At 40.2% G+C, this 22,389-nt stretch overlaps 1 protein-coding gene across 3 annotated transcripts; it reads right to left on the reverse strand.

Moving 5' to 3' along the window:
* Positions 1–306: 306 nt before the first annotated feature.
* On the reverse strand, positions 307–21,055 carry SF3B1 (splicing factor 3b subunit 1). Of its 3 annotated transcripts, XM_042822334.1 has the most exons (25): positions 20,961–21,055; positions 17,620–17,786; positions 16,301–16,402; positions 15,566–15,680; positions 13,672–13,751; positions 12,365–12,532; positions 11,963–12,197; positions 10,946–11,158; positions 10,501–10,622; positions 9,618–9,815; positions 9,428–9,529; positions 8,584–8,763; positions 8,032–8,118; positions 7,651–7,921; positions 7,259–7,404; positions 7,027–7,173; positions 6,739–6,864; positions 5,930–6,151; positions 5,514–5,696; positions 5,309–5,420; positions 5,104–5,224; positions 4,221–4,352; positions 3,037–3,309; positions 2,352–2,568; positions 307–939 (listed from the first exon to the last, which is right to left on the reverse strand). In XM_042822334.1, the coding sequence occupies exons 1-25, from the start codon at positions 20,986–20,988 to the stop codon at positions 781–783; spliced, it is 3,906 nt and encodes a 1,301-aa protein (XP_042678268.1). In that variant the 5' UTR covers positions 20,989–21,055; the 3' UTR covers positions 307–780. The 3 variants fall into 3 exon arrangements, with proteins under 3 accessions (XP_042678268.1, XP_042678269.1, XP_042678270.1); XM_042822335.1 differs by lacking the exons at positions 15,566–15,680; positions 16,301–16,402; positions 17,620–17,786; positions 20,961–21,055 and adding an exon at positions 14,068–15,528; XM_042822336.1 differs by lacking the exons at positions 307–939; positions 2,352–2,568; positions 3,037–3,309; ... (15 more) ...; positions 11,963–12,197; positions 12,365–12,532 and adding an exon at positions 14,068–14,123 and having other exon boundaries at positions 13,667–13,751.
* Positions 21,056–22,389: the final 1,334 nt, after the last annotated feature.

Raw genomic sequence — 22,389 nt, forward strand, 5'->3', positions numbered from 1 at the left:
TAACTCTTCACAGGAATTAGCACAGCCTGTAAACATCACCTGGCATTATATGCAACCTACACGTGGTTAGAAGACAAGCTAATCGTGATTGCCAAAGTCATACAAGTGATTGCACACACAAGTACGAAGCAACTGCTCACTTTCTGACAACAGTGAGAAATGAACCCTACAAGCAGGATAATGGAGAAGCAGCAGAACCAACAAGCAATTTACTACTACTTTCTCCCAATTAAACAAACAGCCACCACAACAACTGCCAGCCCAAGTACAGCTGAGTTACTGCACGACAAAGATACACACATTAACTACAGTTTGTATGTTTTTCTTATTTATTCAAAAGCTAGGGGGTGACAAAAGGGTTAAAATGCTTGACACCACCTATTTATTACATGAACAAATACTTAAATCCATCAGGGACTCGTTTTACAAGTCTCTCAGTCCAAAAACCACACGCAAATTAGATTTTATACACAAATGTTTATTTCTCAAATAAACAACCCCTTTAAACACAAGGAATGAAATCTAAATCTTAATAAAGATGAACCAAAAACGAAAACCCTCCTGTATACTGTAATCACTGTTTTCTTGGTCACTACTGGCTTTAACTGTTTAACATCAAAAAACAAGGACATATTTAAAAAATCATGCTACTGGATTCCTACCTCTGCCTCTGACCAGCTCTATACTCATCTCCAATACTTTAAAATTTTACATCATGAAATCTGAAGCATTTATGTGAAGAACAGCTGTGCATTAAACACAAACAACAGAACAAGAAGATTATAAGATGTAGTCAAGTTCATAACGAATATAGGTGTTCTTTTCATCGTTATAGATTCTTGGATAGTGTGCTATCAGAGCATCCTGTGAGCCAATGTAGATGGAATTATAAATCTTCCAGTAAACGTCTCTGACTTTCCGGGCAGGGTGAAACAAACCCTAGAGAACAAAACAAAACAACATTCACTCAAAGCTTCTGTTCTAAAAGCTTGTTACTGCATCTAACCAAGTTTTGAACAATAAAAAAGCACTGTGGTAACACTTAACATCAATTACTAGGAATGAACGACAATAAATGTGCAATTATCCGTTTTGTGAGTATATGAAATAGCAAGTATTAAGAAAATATTATTTAAGAGGCATTCCTTTTTTTTTTTGTAGGGAGAAATTCCACTATATGTATTTCTAATTGCACTGTTCGTTCAAAAAAAAATACAAATCTACTGCAGTATATTTGGCTTGGAAACAAGTCTTATCTTTGGCTCTGGTAACTGTGATTTAATTGTGTAGAGATCACTAGACAGAAACACAGGACGTAAGTGGTTATTAAACCTGAAGAAATTGAACAGAACTTGAAGACTAGATAAAACAGTTCTATTATTATAAAATAATAAAATTAGTAAAATATACACTGCACAGGAGACTTTCATGCAACTTTAGTTTTCCTGCTGATGTCAGTATCTTTGTGCTGAAGCACACCAATTAGAAGAACAAAAAAACCAGCAAAATCCCCTATGTACAAATTATTAAAATGCAGCCACATTATTCCTACACTGATCTGCACTACACACATCCTTGCTTTTTATCTGCCACATGCACTTAAATTCTACAGCCTATACAGCAAGAGCTGTTACACTCAAATACACAGAAAAGGAGCCTCCATATTCTGCCTCCACGTACGAATTCACAGAAGCTGGACACACTACCATGAATCTAGCAGTGTAAATTCTGATCCAGGCACCATTTTCTAACACTTTGCACTTAAACATATTTAAACATCTTATTGTATTCTTTGGCTAGCACCACATCAGGTTGATTTAATATCAATCCCATCCGTTTTCTAATAATGCTGCTTGTTACTTGTCATAACTTTTTTGCATTGTTTGATTCCTCCAATCATTATTTACTGTCCTTCAAGTTGCATGCTTCTACCCTACAAGTCAGAGACAATTTTTAGTCACTTTACATTCTAAGTTATCTGCCATTTCTATGTAAGCTCCTCAGTGTAATTGGTTATCTCATTAAAAAAAAAGAAAAAAACAGTTCTCATTATCAAAATCCTTGGTACAAAACGGCATGTTAAAAGAGATGAAAAGCCAGACTGTTTTCCTTTACTGGAAATCTCCTACATCTGATTTCTCATCTCCTAAAGAGAATCACAGAACGTTTGGGTTGGAAGGGACCTTTAATACCATCTAATTCCAGCCCCCTGCTATAGGCAGGAACACCTCCCTGAGAGCAGGTTGCTCTAAGCTTCCTCTCATGCCAGGGAGGGGGCATCCACAAGCTCCCAACAGGCAACAGAAGCCCGTTTGGTAACTGCTGCCCACACAGCATACATCAGGACTCACCTGCAAACAATACTGCAACATTCGGCAAGGGCCAATAGCAACTCTGAGGCCCTCCAGAGCCCCCATGACTGCCTGGATGACGTGCGGAGAGGTTTCAAACACATTAGGCCATACGTAGTTCAACAAATGATTAAGAGAATCTTCACAGCCAAACCCATAAACACCAAGAGACATGTGTTGCACCACAGCACTGGCTGTTTGTCTGTGCACAAGATCTCTGAAAAGAAAACAACGGTGTTTTAGTAAATCATACTTAGAAGCAACATACCTGGACAAGCATCATGATCCTTCTCACTTAAATTATCCTGAAAGACCAATACATGCTTTTAACCCACATCTACTGACACTAATAGGCAGAGTAACCAAAAATCAATTAATTCAAATGACAGTTTTCTGGCAATTATTGCGCTCTAACCTCTGCAACAAAGGGACTAACAACAGAAATGATCAAAAGAGGTCTGAACACAGCAAATACTAATGCAACTAAAATGACTGTACCATTTTCATCTTCAAAAGCGTAAGCAATTATATAACCTGAATTATTTGTAGATAATGGGTACCCAACATCTGTTATTGAGCAATTCTTAGCAAACAAGGACAATGTGCACATTTACTGTTAAGACCCAGTTACAGATTTAACGTGACCACGGCTAACTGAACCATACACAGAAAGAACTGCACTCACCTGTCCATTAAAGCATCTTCGAGCAAAGGCGTAACGGCATAAATATAATCTTTTCCCATTTCTCCAATGTATTCAAACAGAAAAGAAAGAGATTTTAACACACCATTCTGGACATTCAGCTCTGGGACTCTGTATTCATTCATGAGCGCAGGCAGCACTGTGAAAGGTGAGCATGTTTCAGCCACAATAGCAATTGCTACTGTAGTACATACTCTGTTCTGCCTTTCCTGCACTTTCAAGTTATTCAGCAGTGTAGCCAAGACATCGTGAGGTCTGGAAGAGAAGATATGTACGTCTACATCAATAGATTTGGTGAGAATGTAGGTAAATTAGTTGACATGGAAACAGAAAACGGCAGAAGAACACAGCTTAGCCCTTCTTAAAGGAGTTAATATTCTCTGAGTTAATATTCTCTGAGGAACACCATAAACCACAAAATTGTAACAGACTTTAAGCAAGCACAAGACATCATTTCTTAAACCACCAATTTTTTATTGAAAAACAAAAACACACCAACTCTCTCTAGATTTTGCTTTCGTTCAGCCTACAGTTAGTTTGTAAACAAACTCGGGAGACGGGAGTAGCTTTCCCAGTATTACTCTGATCCCACAGGCCATTAAAACCTGTATGAAAAGTCCAGTAAGACTTATGACAGAGGTATGCAACCAGGCACAGAGAAGCCCAATTAGTGCGCTGCTCGCTAACTGGTTGTTTCTGCATCAAATCAGTAAATGGTCACTCATTTAGGGGTGTGCAGAGAAACAGGAATTGTGCTTCAAGCTATGATTTGCTGACTTGCAATACCTCAGTGTGGAAGTCAAAAAAGCCCTGCGCTAATCAAAGCTGCACTGATTTAAGGAAAAATAAGAGAAACAGTATTTAAAAGAGAGCTATGAAAGAATGCAGGGAGAGTCTCAATGCATATAACACTACCAAAACTCAAGACAACATATTTTAACTACCAGTTTATATACTTAACTTGCTAGCCTACCAATTCAGTTCAAAAGTGTAGCACTCCATGCTAATAAGAATGTATCAAAATTGTTTTACTCAATGAATAAAATCAAATGTCCACATTTAATAAGTGAACTGTAGAGCAGTTTCAACATGTCTCCAGCGAAATTCAGTCATCACCACATTAGATAATTGTGCATAGAACTAGATAAAGCACTACACCAACTTACCCAATAGCTTTTGCAATATATCCAAAAGTATTTACTGTGGCTCTTCGAATAGCTTTCTTGTGAGCTTTTAATAACTCAAGCAGCTCAAAACAGATCCTCATCCACTCTCTCGCAGAAACATATTCTGCACCTCTGAAAGAGAATAAGTGATTTTTCTTCAGTTCTGCTCCAAGTTTTGAAGTATAACCTAATAAATTGCAGTACCTATTTATTAGCTATCAACAGAGGGACGTTATTTAAACAACTTACTGAAAGTATCCTTTAAACTAGACCATCACTGATTAACAGTTTACAAGGAACACACAGATACAATAAATTTTAAATGTGAAAGCATGAAAAGTATACTTCTTACAAATCAGTTGCAGATAACACAATTCCTACATCATTTCCTAGCGTATAATCAATGAATACACAGATGTTATTATTAATTGTAAGAAATACACAGGAAAGTTAGGTTAAGTAAGGTTATTGCAACAGGAAGATAATAAATGGAAATGCTAACCAATGTTGTAGGCTCACAAAATTCTCCATGAGGAGTGACCTCGAGGAAGAAATCCTTCCTCAGTGGCAGTCAGCACTTAAACAGATTTAGGAGAGGTGGAGCCTGGCTCCACCCCTTCCAGCAGCACAGGTGAATTACCTTCACCTGTGCTCCCGTGGCTGACTCACTGCTCACCTCAGGTGATCAATCAGAGGTTCAGAACATGATTCAGCAGTTCCCATACAACTATATACTTTACCTTAAACATCACGTTAAATTTTCACAATAAAGCTTAAGAAATAACAGGAGATGCAAAAAAGCCAGGATGTCGAACCTGATACTCCAGCTGTTGCTAGAGCAATTGCTTCCAGAGAGGATCAATTACATCATTACTCAGCTTACCTGTCTGCAATGCGCCCAACCAGATCAATACAATTCTCCTGTACTTTCTCATGTCTGTTCTTCAAAATCGGCGTAAGCCGTGGCAGCAGATCTTTGATAGGTGGTGTCATCTTGTGCATACCTATTGAATTGAAAGAGGCATTCTAAGTTCCGCATTCTTTTCATTTCGCTCTTGAACGGGCACACAATCATTACACAAACATACCTATGACATTAACAATAGCCTTAAGTGCTCCAAGTATGCTGCCCAGTACTTCCGGATATTCTTCACCCAGGTACTCATACAGCACAACACCCAGATGTCCCATCAGCTTTTCCTACAAGCAAATAAGAAGATTCCAAAGTTAAGCCTTCCTCCTTCTCGTTGCTATGACGTACCGTAGCTAGTTTGATACCAGCCCATTCAATACCTCTTGACAAGTCTTCATGACCACTGCAGTACGCGAGATGAGGTCAGCAGCCTGCTGCCGCACCTTGGCCGACTTGTTGTTCAACCGCCACAGAACCGTACCGCAGATCTGCGGCAAGTAGGGCTTCACTCGCTTGCCAAGAGCATTAACCACTGTGCCAAAGCCATTCAGCATCACAGAGTCCTGGTGTTAACACAGAACAGTTAGACCAAAACCACCGCATTTCATTCGATCTGGCAGCATCCAAAATTGTCACTAAATGCTAACGCTCCACATCTAGCACGTGGATGTCATTGATCTGAGCACAGAAATCCCTGCGAGGGCTAAAAACACCCAACCCACAACCACACATTCCTCCATAACAGCGAGCTACCTTCCAGTTAAGTCAACCGTGCCTCCCATTAAGCTGGCCATACCTCTGTGGTCTGTTCTTGGAAGGCATACAAGATGCCATCAATAAGTTGCTCTTCCAGCTTATGATCAATGTCTGCCGCACCCAGATTTCCCATTATCTTCTCAATGGTTTCCATGACCATTTTCCTGTACTGTTCGGCCTCATCTTTCAGATCATCCACAATTCTAGAAATAATTTCTGCTGCTCCAACTTTATTTGCCAGCTCCACTGTTGTATCCACCAACTGAAAAACACAAATAGTTAAGTGAACAAACATCGTTAAAGCCTTCTTTCTAACTCTTGAAAACGTTTATCTCCCTGGTCTGAGAAGGAGTAGCAGCATCATGCTGGTTTCCAAACTTATTTCAGTGGAAAAATCTTTTTTCAAGAAAAAAGTTACAATTTCAAAACAGACTCTATCTAGGAAAAGAGTAAAAATGCAATGGCACAAAGAAAAACAAAATGAAAAAAGGATGCACCAGTACAGAGCTAGTGTAGCCACTACTACTAGTAAACAAAGAGGAGCTCTAAACTTGCCTTAAGACAAAGTATTCTTTAAAACTCACAATGAACAACTGTTTTCACCTTTTGAAATCATTTGGTTTTAAAAGACACAAATGGGGTGAACTACCTCACCTTAGAGCTGACATAGATTCATATTCAGAGATAAAATGCCTGGTGTGAAAGTCCTGACTGAACAGTTTCTAAACCACTATGCCAAACGCAATTAAGACAGGACGTACAAGACAAAACTAAGCATCTAGTCTGAATAACACCCCAACACAAATTTTGTTCTGCTACCAAAAAAAAAAAAATCAACTGGAAAAATACCTGTCTGTAATTTCTCCTGTCCAATGCCATTCTGTGCTGCCAGAAGTGTTTGAAAAAAGGTGGCAAGATCTCTGTTTTAATGTAGTTTGCTTCAACACCATCTGTACCACAACACTGCTTTACCACCTAGTAGGAAAGAAAGCCAACAATGTCAATTCTGTGTACAGTTTGTTTGTGGTGTTTTGGTTTGGCTTAAAGAAAACAAATTAAATATTAATGCTAAACATTCAGGTTTTATCAGTTGAATTTATTACACTGCCAGTGTCTGAACAAATAATTTTGATGTACCTTCAAAACAATTTTTTTCATCTCTTCATCAGGAGACTGGAACTCTCTGATAAGAATTAACATGACTTCTCTGGTATAATAGTTTGCATACTCAGCATCCATGAGTGGAATCAGATAACCAATAGCCTTCAAAAAGGCAGCCAAGCCCTGTTTAAATGAAGAAATATATTTTCAATGAGTTACGGAAGATACGGATTCATTCCAGTTCATACTAGAGGTATTTTAGACATACCTTTCCTCTGTGCTGACGTATACCCTTCCACAAGGGCTTCAGAACAGAATCAAATGATTCAATACCATAGGGAGTAGCTGCCTCAGCTAAAGCAGCAATAGCCAAAGCACTGATGGTACGAACCTTCTGCTGCTCATCCACAAGACCTGCAAAAGAACACTGTTTAGTACCTCTTCTTCTATCTTAAAATAGCGAAACTACGCAGATAGGATAAAAAAAAGTGATCACTTTATTTTCAGGAAAACAATCATTATTTCTCTTTCAAAGTCGACAAGTTATTTCTCACTGTAAAAATGGCTACACAAAACTTTGCCTTAGTAACACTTCATTGCAACAAGGTACAGGAGGAAAATTCCAAATATAAATCTTAAGCCAGAGAAAGCAGAACCTACCATGCTCAATAATTTCAACCAAGCTCCTGAGATGAGGCAAGATAGCACAACCCATAAGAATAGCAATTTGCTGCACAATCTTGATGCCAGTATGCCTCGCTTGCCAGGATTTTTTACTTTTACAGACAGCTTTCAAGAAGGGCAACAGAGAAGGAATGCCCAAAGCAGAGGCAACAACAGCAAAGGCTCGAGCTGTGGTATTTCGGACATATTCATCCATGTTATCAATATCAGGTCGCATCGTAGAAATCATTGTTGCCAAACCAGCAGCCTGAAAACATACAAGACACAGAATTATGAACAGCACACTACATTCTTCTGCCATCACTACAAAGCAGCTCTATATAAGCTAATTCCTACTGCAGAATTAAAATTTATTACCTTAGCCAAGTTTGAAATAATTTCTCTGCCTTCCACTCTGGCATAATAGTCTTCATCAATCAGCAGTGGTTCAATGACAACAAGAATCTGAAAAACATGAAAAAAATCCACATTTCCATTTGTGAATACTTTAGGTAGTATTTCTGGCCCTAATAAGAAAATTATGATTCCACAAAGCTGAGGTAATTCCATGGATTCAAGCTTTCAACTCTATGATGACCAGAAAAGTCTTAGATTTGTTATGCTTTTTCTTTTCCCCTTACAACTCTTTCTTTGAAGTGCCCCCCTCACAGATTCTAGCTACATCAGGTAAAATTTCCTTCCCTCTCTCAGGTGTGCATGTATTCTTTTAACATTATGCCCGGATGTTGTAATATTCACACTTTGATCACACTGCAGTAGCTTAAAGTTTAGCTGAAGAAAATACAAAAGCCAATATGATCTTCAAAAAGAAAAACAGCATTGTCTTCCCTTCCGCTTGGCAAATGAACCATACACCTCTCCCACAGTGATCAGAAAAAGCCAATCAAAGATGAGCAAACTGCAACACACCTTATGTACGTATGGGCGCACCAGGTCATCCAGTTTGTACAGAATTCTGTCTATGACTTTGACAAGTAAGTGGCGCTCCTGATCCTCCAGTGTTGGTGACATCAGCAATGGGAGAATCTGATTAAACAATGGCCCAGCTCCAAATTCCCGAGCTTTATCAGTAATTTGTCTCAACGCAGCCTAGAAAAAAAAAAAAAAAAAGCAACTATCACTTAACCTGAAGAAATAATACTGAACAGTTATTGAACAAGTAGGTATTAATCAAGTCAAAATATACTCTACTGTAAGCGCAGGCTTCACAATACTTGTCCCTACCACCATCTTCCACACAGATACATCGGATGATAGGCCCCAGATTTTCCATTTTTCAAGAAAAGCATGCTCAGTACTAAGAATGGCACCACCTAAAAAGGCATTTTACACAGCACCTGCATCAGGTGCTCAGATCAGTTTAGAGTGGAACTGCAAAAAAACTGTAGTCTATTGCACAAGCAAGCTAGAAACTGAAGAGCTACACAGCCAATTTAAGAAGCCAAATCCAGAGAATTACAAAGCCCTGTAACCAAAAAGTGCTACAGAATCTAGTTTCCCATAATTAAGAATTATTATGTTCTGTACATCATATGATACTCAGCAATCAGCATTACTGCACGAAGAGCAGCAACAAATTACATCGAATGACAAACCAAAAGCAACACAGATACAGAAGGAAGAGAAAGCACTAAACAGACAGCAAAGCTTAGAAGAGAATCCCATGGACAAACAGGTGAAAAAAAGATTGTCTGAAAACAAAACTGAACACAAAGGCATAAGGTGAAGTGATAAGAATGACCATTAATCTTACCTTTCTCATGGGAGGGGTGCCATTCTTTATTTTCAAAAGTAATTTCATTATCTTCCTCTCCTTCTGCTCTTCAGGACTAAGGGTCGATTCATCAACGTCAACCTAGAAATAATTCCAGACAAATTTACAGGCACTGGTATACTTTCAAAGATCATAAAACTTTAACCAGCATGAGTGAAATGTCATTTACCAGCAGCTTATCAAAGTACTGGATATCATCTGGCTTTAGGAATGGAAGATTGCCAGAAGGCTGGTCATTGACACTCTTCATAGTCCGGTCCTCTGTCTGCATGTGGAATCCAGTCATACCACCCAACGGTGTGGGAGTTGCTGTAAGTTTACGTGCTGGAGTACGAATAGGTACATAACCAGCTGGTGGGGGAAGAACCTGCAGAAGAAAGAAGGAAACACAGTAAAAACTGCACCACAGCACTAATCTAAAGAAGAACCTCCACAGCCTTCAAGACTCATCTTACTGCAAAAGACACGAATCGAGCAAGGTCTCAAATGCCAAACAGAAATAAAACAGAACATATGGGTTTAGCCATTTGTAGTTTTGTGTGTAACTGCATATATCAGATCCCACATTCAGTGGTATGATTCACAAATTCAGCAGGATAGCTCATATTCATGCTTATTCTGTATTGACAGCATTTCAGAAGAAAGCTCACTTTCACTTCTGAGGGTTGGATAACGGACTTAAGAAGTCTTTAGAAACTATTAAAAGAAACCCCACATACTTCAATATTTGTACTAACACTGTGTATTTGTGAAGTCAGAATCTGTGACTCTCTCCGGTCTTTCCACATTTGGGCTTTCTTCCTGAACTTAGCAGACATTCTTAACGTTGAGAAGCAAAATAAAAACTGGCCATTGAAACAAACATGACTTTCTCCCTTTCTAACGGATTTATAATAAATGAGCAACTGAACCAAACAAATTTCTATTTGAATTAATCAACAGCTTCTGTGAAATGTTCTACATTTTGGACTTTTTTTTTTTTTTTTTTTAAATCAATATCACCTGACAGAAGAAAACTATCAGTCTGCTGCAGTTTCATTCAAATGAATTACCTTATATCCTTCTGGGAACATAGCATCCAATTCTTCATCAGAAAGTGGCCTGTTTCTCTCATCAATTTCCCTCTCCCAACGCCAAGCCTGCAGCTGTTCAGGAGTCATGCTCATGATATGACCTATATTCAAATTAAAAACATTTTTTAAAAACTTCCATAAACAGAAGATATATTTACTTAAACTTTAACTGTCCTCTTGAGTAAAACCTTCCACACTTGACATCTGTAGTCAATACGACGCTAATGTCTTGACTGTCCAGACTGAACACAAACCTTAGCTTTAGCTCCTGTGGGCATTATAACAGGTAAACTGAACGTACACTAACTGTTTTCATACCATCAGAACATGACATTAGGTAGAAGTCATTTCAATATACAATATAAAGGTTGGAGCTTCATTTTCACGTAAGAAAATGAAACCTTAAAGAATGGATTGGGCTTACCTGGCGTAGGAGTTGCCATGTTCATAGCTGGTGTACCAATGGGTGTTTTGCCAGGTGTCAGAACAGGAGTGCTGCCACCCATCTGGCTAGCAGGTGTTTCATCCCATCGGGACTTCCTTTTACTTGCTCCTGGGGTTGGTGTCTCACCAATGGAGTCACCACCTCTATCTGTACGAGGAGTCTCAGCCCATCCACTGCCGTGCCCCGGAGTATCTAAAGAAAAAACAAACAACATCATAATTCTTGTACAAAACTGAACAGTACCATACACCACCTATAGTAAAAACATCCAATTTCATTATCTCATCCTCATTTCTACATGAATCAGCAAGCTTATAATAAATACACTAGAAAAGTTAAGATTACTTGCATGAACACTGGAAACATCCAACAGATAATTTTATTTTATTGAAGAAAAAAATCTTAATTTTCTTGTTGAATCTTAAAATAAACAGATAAAATTACAAAAAATATCTAAGAACCCAAATATTCTAGATAATGGACAAAGTACTCCACACAGCCCCTTGATAAACGATTAAACAGTGGTGTTTCACTGTTCTCTGCCACATGAGCTCAATTCAAATTAAGATAGGTGACAAAATGCTTCCGAAACTTGCCTCAATGTTTAAGCAAGTTTTCAAAAATAACTGAAAACTCAAAAAATTCAACAGTTGAGAAACAGCACAGACACACAGCTGTATACCAAAAAGCAATTCAATGTAAAATGAATTATGTTGTTCTAATTAATCATTAAAATCCCAGCAGAAGTCACTAGACATACCACACAACTTTGATACAATCTTTGAGCAGAGCTGGGTTCACAGAAGTGGGTTAAGCTGACAGAATTCAGTGCTACACAAGCTCAGCTGAAAACATCACACCAACCACTAGATGTCAGAATGTAATTACTTACTGCCTTTTGTCTGCTCCTACCGTTTCTGTAAGGTGCAAAACTCCAACAGTATCTGCCATTCAAAATTGCTTAGACACTCTCCGATACCACACATACATACACACCTCTTTCTGTTTTAGGAGTTTCATCCCACCGATTTTTACGTGCGCTGGAAGTGGCTCCTCCATGGCCTGGTGTTGCATGGCCAGGTGTGTCCCGGCCAGGTGTTGCAGCTCCTGCTGGCGTGTGACTGGGAGTGGGATCCCAGATCTTTGAGCCTGGGGTGGCACCGGGAGTTTCGCTACCCTTTGCACGGCCTGGAGTTTCATCCCATCGCAGAGATGGTGTATGCCCAGGAGTCTGCACAGGACAAAAGCCAAAATATTAATCTCTCCCACTCTATGTGGTAGAAGACTGCTGGTTTTATTCCTTTTCAGTGTGTATGTGTTAGAGTAAGAAACTTGATATTCAAGCAGATTAGCATTAATATCTGCTAGACATAGATTGAAGGACACAGGGATTATTACCTCTGCTTGATCCCAACTGGATAACTTTTTGGGTGTTGCACCAGGAGTCTGATCTGCTGTTTGATCCCAACGCCGCTTGCGTTTTGAAGGTGGCTGAGATGCGGCTCCATTGACGACTTTAAGCTCTCCAGCTTTAGCTTTTTCAGCTAGCTGTTGCCTAATCTCCCTCTATTCAAGAACACAGAAAGATAAACTTACTTCATAAAAAAGCCTCTTCAAATTAAACATTAAGACATTTTTCAGTCGTATCAGATACCTTTTTACACATTTTTTTTTAATTTTTTTGTGAAAATAACATGCCACTACCCACTCTAATTTCAAATTCTTCCATAGCAACATGGCAATGCATCTGGAGGGACTACGTTTAAATTCATTTGCTATCAAGCTTCATAGTACAGCAGAAATACAACCGTACAGAATTTTTTAGCGCTGTCAGTTTCTATCACCCATACGAATACCTCAGAACTACCACTGATCTGTTTCAAATGAATTCCACTTCAGCAAATGATTAAAGAGGGATGAATTAGAAAATACATTCATACGAGTTATATCCTGAGACAAAAAACAAGCCAGGAAATTCTCATTTAAAATTCAAAAATGTCACTGTTGAAACACCACACTGACAGACTATTTTTCATTTACCACTGAGTCCATGCACCAAGGTTACCAAAAGGGAGAACTATTTCCTCAATTAATGTCAATTAGAGTAAATCAGTATAAACCAACAGAGGTCATTGGAACTCTTAAGATCTTGCTCCAATTAACAAGACAGCTCCGTAGGTATCACAAAGGAAATTTTATTAAATTACCAGTATCTTTTAAACTATTAAAATGAATTTTTAGTAACTATGAACAGGTGGTTTTACTATTATTTCTTCCTTTCAAGTTTTAAGCCAAATGTTAGCAAGCTGTTGGTACTGCAACAAAAGCCTTTTAAAAACCCCCTGGATTCTCTTTATATAAAGCTTGCAAAAACAAATCCCTCCAACGCTGAACACCTCTCTGTGTCTCTCAGGTTTTCATCACCTCCGAAAGAAAATAAACTGCCTGAGAGCTACAAAGCAATCCAAACTGAAATATACTGACAGCATTTCTCCCTCCATTCTTTTGTTATTACGTGGAACAGATGTCTGTCAAAGCTTTCATCTCTAAGGTCTACCGTCACGGTTCAACATGTGAAGAATATGAATTTCCAAAGAAAAAAATCATGAAAATTCAATAGAATTTCCATTCCCACTGCTCCTAAGATCATTTGAAAGGCTGCAAAATGAAATGAAGTTCACATGCAAACCCCTCCCCCAACTCACCTCTTCTTTTGTTAAATGCTGTTCACGCATAACATCCATGTATGTCCTGGCATTCATTTTAGGGTCTGGTGTCTTCCCTCCTGTAGAAGAGAACAGCAACAGGAATGGAGCACAATGAGTACAGGACAAGCAAAATCTACCAACTTTTTCTACAGTCCTGCTCTAATATTATATTATTCCATGATCATTTAATTTTACTTTTTGATTGAAAATTTTAAAAATTACATGTATCTTACGTTTATTCAGTTTGCTGATCAATTTAACCTGTTTGAACACAAACGTAACTACTGCAGTTTCAAACAAATATTTTAAAGCAGATATAAATGATAGAATGACAACACAGTTAAGAGTCTTCAGAAGTGATGGGTTCCTGGGTTGCTAATCCGGAATACGTACACTTTCGTGCCTTTGTCTCCACCAGCAGTTCTGACTTCAAGCAGCAGAATAGAAGCCTAGAAAATTATCTCTTTACCATTAGTAACACTTTGGAAAGATATTTATATTCAAAACATTACCTTGTGCAAGCTGCTAAATCCTAGTAGTTATCTGACTATAAATAACTATGGCATACCTAAGTAATGTTTAAAATGCTTTATCGTAAGGACCCATTTAAAAGTTTGACAAATCTGGACACATCTCCCAGATCTTCCAGTGTCATATTGTAAAAGGGCTTCATTTAAAAAAGCAAAGAATCCCAGAAAACTGACAGCACCTTCCCCCTCTTTTCAAAGAACAACTGCCACCGGGATCTGAATGTAACACATATACCACCACGACGATACTCACACGTAATGGGTTTTGTGTACCATTTGTTGGTTTATGCTCTGTGTCTTGACTTAAAATTTAACTTCTACGTACTTTACGAGAAGCCCAAATTTATATAAATTAAGACTTGTCAAGAAAAACACTGTTAATTAAAAAGAATGTGCAGGTTTGCTATACGAGTGGTATAGCAATATAGTTTAGGAAAAAAATAAAAGCCTTAAACATTTCTATGCTGAAGATCATTGCCCAATTGGCTGTGTCACTCTGACACTAGCTTTGATAGGACTTTCCTTTGGAATACTTTTTCACCATAATCTACACAGGATGTGTTGAACTGCACCCTTAAGAATGCAGACAGGACTGGCATATAGCAGTACTGCTGTAGGAAAGAAATTAAGGACAGTTAGTATGGGCCTGTGAATTCTGACAATACATGTTTATATCAATTACAATTAAGCAAGTAAAATAAGTAATATCCCTAGTAATTCATGCAGGCTGCAACTCTAATTTGTAAAACCTGCAAAACAGCTGATTTTAAGCCAACAGGCACCTCGCTTCCACATGTGAAACTCGCTTGCCTCAAGAAATTTTCCATCAGACCCACTATACCCCTTTTCCTGATTCGCATTCTAAAATTATCTGAACAGACTTGAACTATTAATAGTATCAAAGTCTTATATATGCTTTTGTTTCTTTTAGCTATACCACCTAAGTTTACGTAAGATGGCAAGAATTAGGTGCTCTACTTTGAGAACTAGCATTTCAAAAGCAATAGCCCTGTAAAACTACAATTCGGAACGAAAGCTTTCAAGGTATTGAAAGACTGAGCACTCAATACACAAGTTGTTCAAATATAATGCACAACCCAAAACAAAAAGAAAAGAGAAACCTTTAACCCTTTGTGTTTCTATGGCAATGGCTCATTATTTTCTTGTCCTTCTACCTGGAAAGAAAACTTGTATTATAAAGATGAAGAATATGGCATCTAGGTTTTCAACCCAACCTCTACAAAAAGGGGATGTTTAAAACAAAACTAAGTTTATAGGCATGCCAACAGAAATCAAAGGGCTAAAGACAGTTTAAGACAACAGATTTCAAAGAGAGTATAGAAAAGTCAAAAATAAATTACCATCTGCAAAAGGATCAAGACGCTCAGGGGAAATTATCATCATCCGCCTGTGCTTTTTGTACTCATCTTCCCGATCTGCAATCTTTTGAGGACGGTGCTCTGCAAAAGGATCATACTAAAAACAGAAGGAAAAAAAAGAGCAGGTTAGTCACAAAGGAACAGTATGAAAAACTGCCAACCATTAGCACTACCCTAATAGAAATCTTACTTCTGAAACTAGAATGTTTATTTAAATGCATAATTTTTGATCAAATAACTTCCTATTACTGTTCTAAGAAGCTCGTTCATTTGCTTCTAAGGCATTTCATCCCTGCAGCCTTTCTTCTCTGGAAGAATCTTCTTTTAAGTCATCTTTCAGGAAGACTTAATACAACTTCATACGCTTTTAAGTTTCAAAGAAAAATATTTTAGGAGAATAAAACATGCATGATTACATTTTTGTTACAAAAAGCTTAAGAGACATTTAGTTGCTCCAGATATTTACATTTTTTAAGTGTCCAGTTGATGTTTTTAAGTAGTTGAGCACATATGCACATGCTGCCTTTATATGCACAAGTGCCAACTTTGCCACCTGCTGGAATTCTAACAGAAAGCACTGACAAGCCCAGTGCTTCAAATACTGTCACGCTTTAGAGACATCCTGTACTTTCAGAAAACAAGACGTGGTCTTGAAATATTAATGCTTCTCCTAAGACTCAAATAGTCAAATTTGTTGTGCCCTGAGTTAAGACGTACCTGTTCAGTTGACTGCGGTATGTCATTAAGCAGTGCCACTGGAGCATGGTACCCTGGCTTCTTCTGGCCAAGCAAACTTGTAGATGGGTAATCATCATCATCCTGCCAGAAGAAAGACGTGGCAGAGTCACACAGATACTGGCTTTAGGTAACAATGTCACATTAACACACTGCAGTCATAGATAAGATGGAAAAGGACTAGAATATTTACCCCAAATTTCAGCAATTCTTTTCACATCTACTGCTGTATTACTCCCAGCAATTGACTGCTGAACCAGATACAGCTAAACAAATGGCTACACTGATACCTTACTCCTTAACAGATTCAGTGAATGTGCTGCATTTACTCCAAGATGCAACCTTCAATAGCTACACAGAAAGTATTCCATATCAGTGCTACCGATGCAATGTGCTAATAGTTATAGAAAAAGTGGTGCACACCATTCTTTTTTTCTTAAAACCCAGGCAAATACAAAGAAAATGTCAATAAGTAACCCCGAAAAATATTTCTGTAATATTAAGAGATTGAGAAATCAATTACGGCACTGTTAATTTGGTTGTACCTTCTCAACCACAGCACCAAAACCAAGTATTCAGAACATGTAAGGTATTCTGGGTATTTTGGCCAAGCAGCAATGAGATTCTGTGCACCAATTTACAGCGACACGGAAGGAAAATTGCTCTTGAAATTATGAACTGATTTCAGTGAAACACTGTAACGGAAATTCTTAATTAATGCATTCCTGGGAGTCCTCAAATACTTTGCTACTAGAAAAAATACCAGCTAATACTAAATTACACATAACACTCTTGCTTCCTCTTAAAAATATTCTTCACTCAGTTTAATGCACAGTTACTCCTGTGTATTTATGATCAGAACTGTAGTTTCTGGTTGCTTCTGAAACAAAAAATGTGTTTAACATTAGAACTTAAAAGAACTTAACAACATAACCATTCTTACACATGAAACAGTGCAAAAAGCTGATCCACAAAAACTGAACTGAAACTTCAAATGAAGTAGAAATGAAAATATTAAAATAGACACTTAAAATGGTGGGCCTGAGTTCCACTAGAGTTTTTTCATCCAGTTTTTCACCTTGGCAGCAACAACAAAACCAATTCAGGCACTCTAAAGCTAATAGAGCACCAGCCCCCCAGTGCTGTGTGGCTATCAGAGCACACATCACGAAGTCTGAGCAGACATGGATCAGATGAGTGCCTGGAGTAAGGCAAGCTTGTTTCCATTAACTGCAATTATAAATCACTTCAAATAGAAGCCAGAATACTTAGAAACTCCTTAAATAAAAGAAATCACTTACGTCTTCCAATTCAGTTGCTGCAATGGATGTTACGTATCCTGCAAACCTGCTGTCGCTGCCACCATAAATTTCCTGATCGTAATACCCGGTGGAGTCAAGGCCTACTCCTTGTGCTTCATCAAGGGCAGGCTTTTTGCCTTGGATTTCTCGGATCTGCGCTTCGATATCTAGGGGAAAAATACCCAAACACTCGAGTCTTTTTCAACACACACAAAATGCAATGCTTGTATCATTACGTTCAGCAAACCACTCAGTTTCAAAGATCATCTCTAACTAATTAACTACATACAATTATCACATGAAACTATAAAACAATGATGTACAAGAAGCAGCTTTTCTTAAAGCTGTAATGTTATCCAGGACAGTTTAATCCAGCTGCATTACAGCCCGAAGCAAACCATTCAAAACTATTACTGTTAACACATCTCGTCTCCCAAAGAAATGGTGGGGAAGGTAGTTACAGTACAACAGTATTTCTCAACACCACACGGCACAGGGCTTTCCCAATTAATGTTTTCATTAAAAGCAGCTTTCAAGATGTTATCGCCAATTAATAAACTGATTTTACTAATCTAAAGAAATCCATTTAAAGGAGGTAGCGTGTGAGTAGGCATGCCTGGGAACATTCAATAGAACACCTTATTCAAGAACAAAATATCCAAAATATCTACACTGCAAAGCTGTATTACCACTGAACAAACAAAACAACCTGACAAGACAGGCAGAACTTCAGCCACAGCTCCCATCGCAGGCAGCTCAATGTATCCGACTTGTGACAACTCCTGCCTCTGCCACCACCGTGGAGGAGCCCACTGCTCTTCTGAACTTTTTGCCTGCCCTTCAAGGAGGCCAACGGAAGCTTTGGCACTCCTAACATATCAGGATCTGACACCAATCACCCTGGGGTCAGTCACTGACCTTGGAAATTTGGCACTATCTGAGAGAACAGTAACTCAGTAATCCCCAAAACCAAGGAACCTACTTAACCACGCCTCCTCCTGTGAGTTAGTAAAAGCAACAGGAACATCAGTTGTGGCAATTCAGTTGTCTTCAACAAACACGATCAAGACACAGGTACACTAAGGTACACCTAATCCCACGAAAACAACTGTTGTTTCCATCTGTATCTGCACTTATGGGGTGAAGAAATACCAAGGCCTGTGCTTGCAGAGGCTGGCTGGACTAGAGCTCAAATGCCCTTACTGACCTCAGCAATTCTGTGCTTCACCCATCTGAAGTACCACTGCCTACAACACTAACTGGAAGGAAATTCACCACTGACAAAAGCTACAGAGAAGTACTACTAGCAAATAACCCAGAAACTCTACCACACACTGCTGAGCTATTTACTACTATTGCCCATCTCTTTGGCTTTTTTTTTTTCCCCATCAGGTTTAATATTTTTCACAAGGTACAAAAGGTACTAAGATGCCCACAAACAAAAATTAAGAAAGGTGAGAATTAAATAAAGGTAAAATCATCACTAATCCAGATATAGGCTGACCAGAGCTTTGCAGCTGCCTAGGGCACAGTCAGCTCCGCACTGCAGGAACCCCAGAGACTCGTGAGAGCTGAAGCCCAACGAAAGCCTTATATTGGCAGCCATGAGCCCAGCTGAACCCTGCCCCTACATTCAGCTCCCCCGAGAAATCCCGCACAGCACAGGTTCTCCAGGACCACAGACATTTTGCTCCTGAAAACATTAATAGCAGAAAGAAACTAATAATGCTGAGTTAGGATCTTGGTCTTGCCCATAGAGGGCTCTCATCTTCAGAGAGGTCCCACACATACTCCATCAACCAACAACTCCTTCAGGCATTTCATTTTTGCACACCTGTCCTACTACTTGACTATGGAACCAAAACAACTCAAAGCAGCACTTTTCTGCCAGGTCTGTTATGTGTTTCAGGTTGGTTGTTTCCTTCACAGGGCAGATCAAGTTTCTGATTTCATTTGCGGTTTGCTACAATGCAGCACTGGGGTGAAATGAAATACCTGAGGCTTCTACTGCTACCGAGGACAATGGAAGGACCAAGTGATTTTAGACCACAAAGGCATTGTTTCTTTCTTCTAAAAAAAGTAGAGAACGTTTCTTTCTTTTGCAGCCACACACAGAGTGCCCTGGCCACCGCTGGGGCTTGTGCTTGTTCTATGTAGCAAAGCTGCTAGCCTGGTTTTGTGAGGGTAAGAATAAGTAACCGTGCTTTTCCCAGCTGACAGTACACCAAGGGACAACCATCAATATTTAATTTACAAAGCAAGTAATCATATTTTTATTATTTTATATATGAATAATTTTATATATGATAATACCTAAAAATAATCTGCTGAGTATTCTCTTGCCCCTCATATGGCCATGTGTGGCCAAACTATTTCTCACTTGTGCTTGTTCAATACCGGAAGATATTCTCTGGCTTCTATGAAGAAATTCTAGAGACGTTCTCAGGAGAGTTCAACCAAATCCTTTCAGTGAAAAAACCACTCACGTGGTTCAGCATTTAAAAATAACGTGGTGCAAGAGATGTGGAACCTAAACTTCCCTTCTTACATTACAGTCTGGTAAAACATACCTTGCGTATATACCTAAATTGCAGTGAGGGCATTAAGGGAGTACAGGACTTTAAACTTTGGACTGTAGGACGTCACACTTCTTCAGATCTCCACATACTTGGAAATTGATCTTACTTATAAGCTGGAGTTTGTCAACACACAGCCCTTTCTGCCTCAGGAACAAATCCAAGGAACCCTCTTAACATACTTTTAATACAGAACAAAATCTCTGCAACTGCCTGAAGATCAGATCTTGCAAGCGTTTGAACCCACGCTTTACGTTAAACCGATCAGCAGTTTCTACTCAGTTCAATGGGGCTACTTCTGTATAACGCTCACTCGTAAACTCAAGCCATTCCCATTACCCCTCCTCTTGCCCCCCCCTGTGCCATTATTTGTCAAAGCAGCTCCCGCCGCCTCCCGGCCCGCTCAGCGTGGCGGTACCGCGGGCTCTCCCGGCCGAGGGGGGGCCGCGCAGCCACCGGGGGGGCGGCGGCGTGCAGCGCCCGGCGGGCGACATCTTAGGAGCCACCTTCGGGGTGGCGCCGCTCTGATAAAGGTGGCGCGCGGCTCCCCCCGGCCCGGCCGCGCAGCCCCCGAGCGCCAGGAGGCGGCCCGGCCATGGCGCTGATACGGGCACCGACGCCATTACGAGAGGGCCCAGCCCGCCCGCCGCCCGCCCGGCCCCCGGCTCCCCTGAGGACCGCGATCGGAGAGGAAAGGAATAAGAAGACGCGAGAGGAGCGCGCAACTTCAAAGAGCACCGCCGCGAGCGGATTTCGGCCTTTTACCTTCGTGGGTCTTGGCGATCTTCGCCATTTTGTCCAGCGCGAACAACGCCGAGACGGAACTGCCGCGGCCCCAGCACTTCCGTTCCGGGGGTGGGGGGGAGGGGAGGCGAGAAAGCAGTGCGCAGGCGCAGCTGCGGGCCGCGCCGCGGCTTGCCGAGTACTGAGGCCTTGCGCAAGCGCAGTGGCGGCGGCGAAAAGCGCCGCTCGGTCAGCCTGGCGGCCCTGCAGGCCGAGATCGGAGGCACGCCCTCCTCCTGACTGACGTCCGTTCTAGCCAGTAGGAATACGGCATGGAAGCCCAAGTGGCCAATGGCGGTGCGGCGAGGCTGAGGGGTCGGGATGAGTGCGAGGGCTTGAGTACTGCGGGCCGTGAGCTGTCTGCCGCAAGATGGCGGCCGACTGGGGTTGAGCGTAGCGCGTCCTGAGGACAGCTGGGCCGCGCTGCTACTCGCCCCTTTGCTTGGGCTTTGTTCGCCAGTTGTGTGGGAGAAAAGTTGCTGCAGAGCAGAATAAAACATGTACATGTACTCAAATGTTGGAAGTTGAAATCTAACACAGGAACTCCAGTGCCAGAGCACTGACAAGGTGCCCGGGGGTTGACAGTAAACACGTATCAGCAGCAGTGTGCTGCCACTGCAGGAGTAAACCCAATCCTAGCGCTGCTAATGGCAGCGTTGTATGCAAAGTCTAGAAAGCAGTCGCTTTGCTGTGCTTGGCACAACACTGCTCACGGAGTACTTGAGGGCAGAGCTAATTCTGGGACATGGCACGTGGACGCGGACAAACCCAACTGTGCCTGAGGAGAATAAGCAGCACATCCAGAGGTGTGTCAGCCTTCATGCCAGCCTGGCACTTGGGAATGTAAACAGTGGCTAATTGCTTGGCTGTTCTGCAGCAACTGCCCCGGGCAGCTTTGTGCTTCATTTTGGAAACTGATGATTTTCGATTATTTCAGTTCTTTCGCTGTGATAGATCCATTTCAACATAATTGCCTACAGTATGCATGATAACTGAATGGGGTTTTTTCTGTTCCTATCCAAAACCCCAGAAGCTCTCCCTTAAGCTCAAGTGCTGTGAACAAGCTAATTATCATTCTCAGTTTTCTGTGATAGTAAGCAAAACATCAACACTGACCACACAACCTGAGGTCCAAGTCTGATTGCTTGAGCATACAATACTTTAATGATATTTCATAACATGCGGTATAAAACATAATCTTACATAAATTATTCAGCATCATGCGGTTTTACTGTGCAACTGCCAAGTTCCTAATCTCCTCAAAAGCCTTTGCTACAAGGAGAGCAAACCAATTTTTGTTGTGTCAACTTAGAAACGCCTGAAAAGTTAAAACATAATGCATTTCCAATAAGAGGACAAAGGCATGATGGCAGCATTCGCTACTCATAAATCATTCCCACTAAGAAAGTTA

Source organism: Centrocercus urophasianus, unplaced genomic scaffold (genome assembly GCF_019232065.1).
Source record: "Centrocercus urophasianus isolate 14NV4802_14NV808 unplaced genomic scaffold, USGS_Curo_1.0 seq_20, whole genome shotgun sequence".
In the NCBI taxonomy this organism is placed as follows: Eukaryota; Metazoa; Chordata; class Aves; order Galliformes; family Phasianidae; genus Centrocercus; species Centrocercus urophasianus.

Bases quoted from the DNA above. Each gene is read 5' to 3' on its own strand.
- SF3B1 (XM_042822334.1), bottom strand. From the start codon at position 20,988: ATGGCGAAGATCGCCAAGACCCACGAAG. The intron at 9,530-9,617 runs GTAAATGACATT...AATTATTTCTAG, and splicing joins AGTACTTTGATAAGCTGCTG to GTTGACGTTGATGAATCGAC. The intron at 6,865-7,026 runs GTACATCAAAAT...CTTTCCTACTAG, and splicing joins TGAAAAAAATTGTTTTGAAG to GTGGTAAAGCAGTGTTGTGG.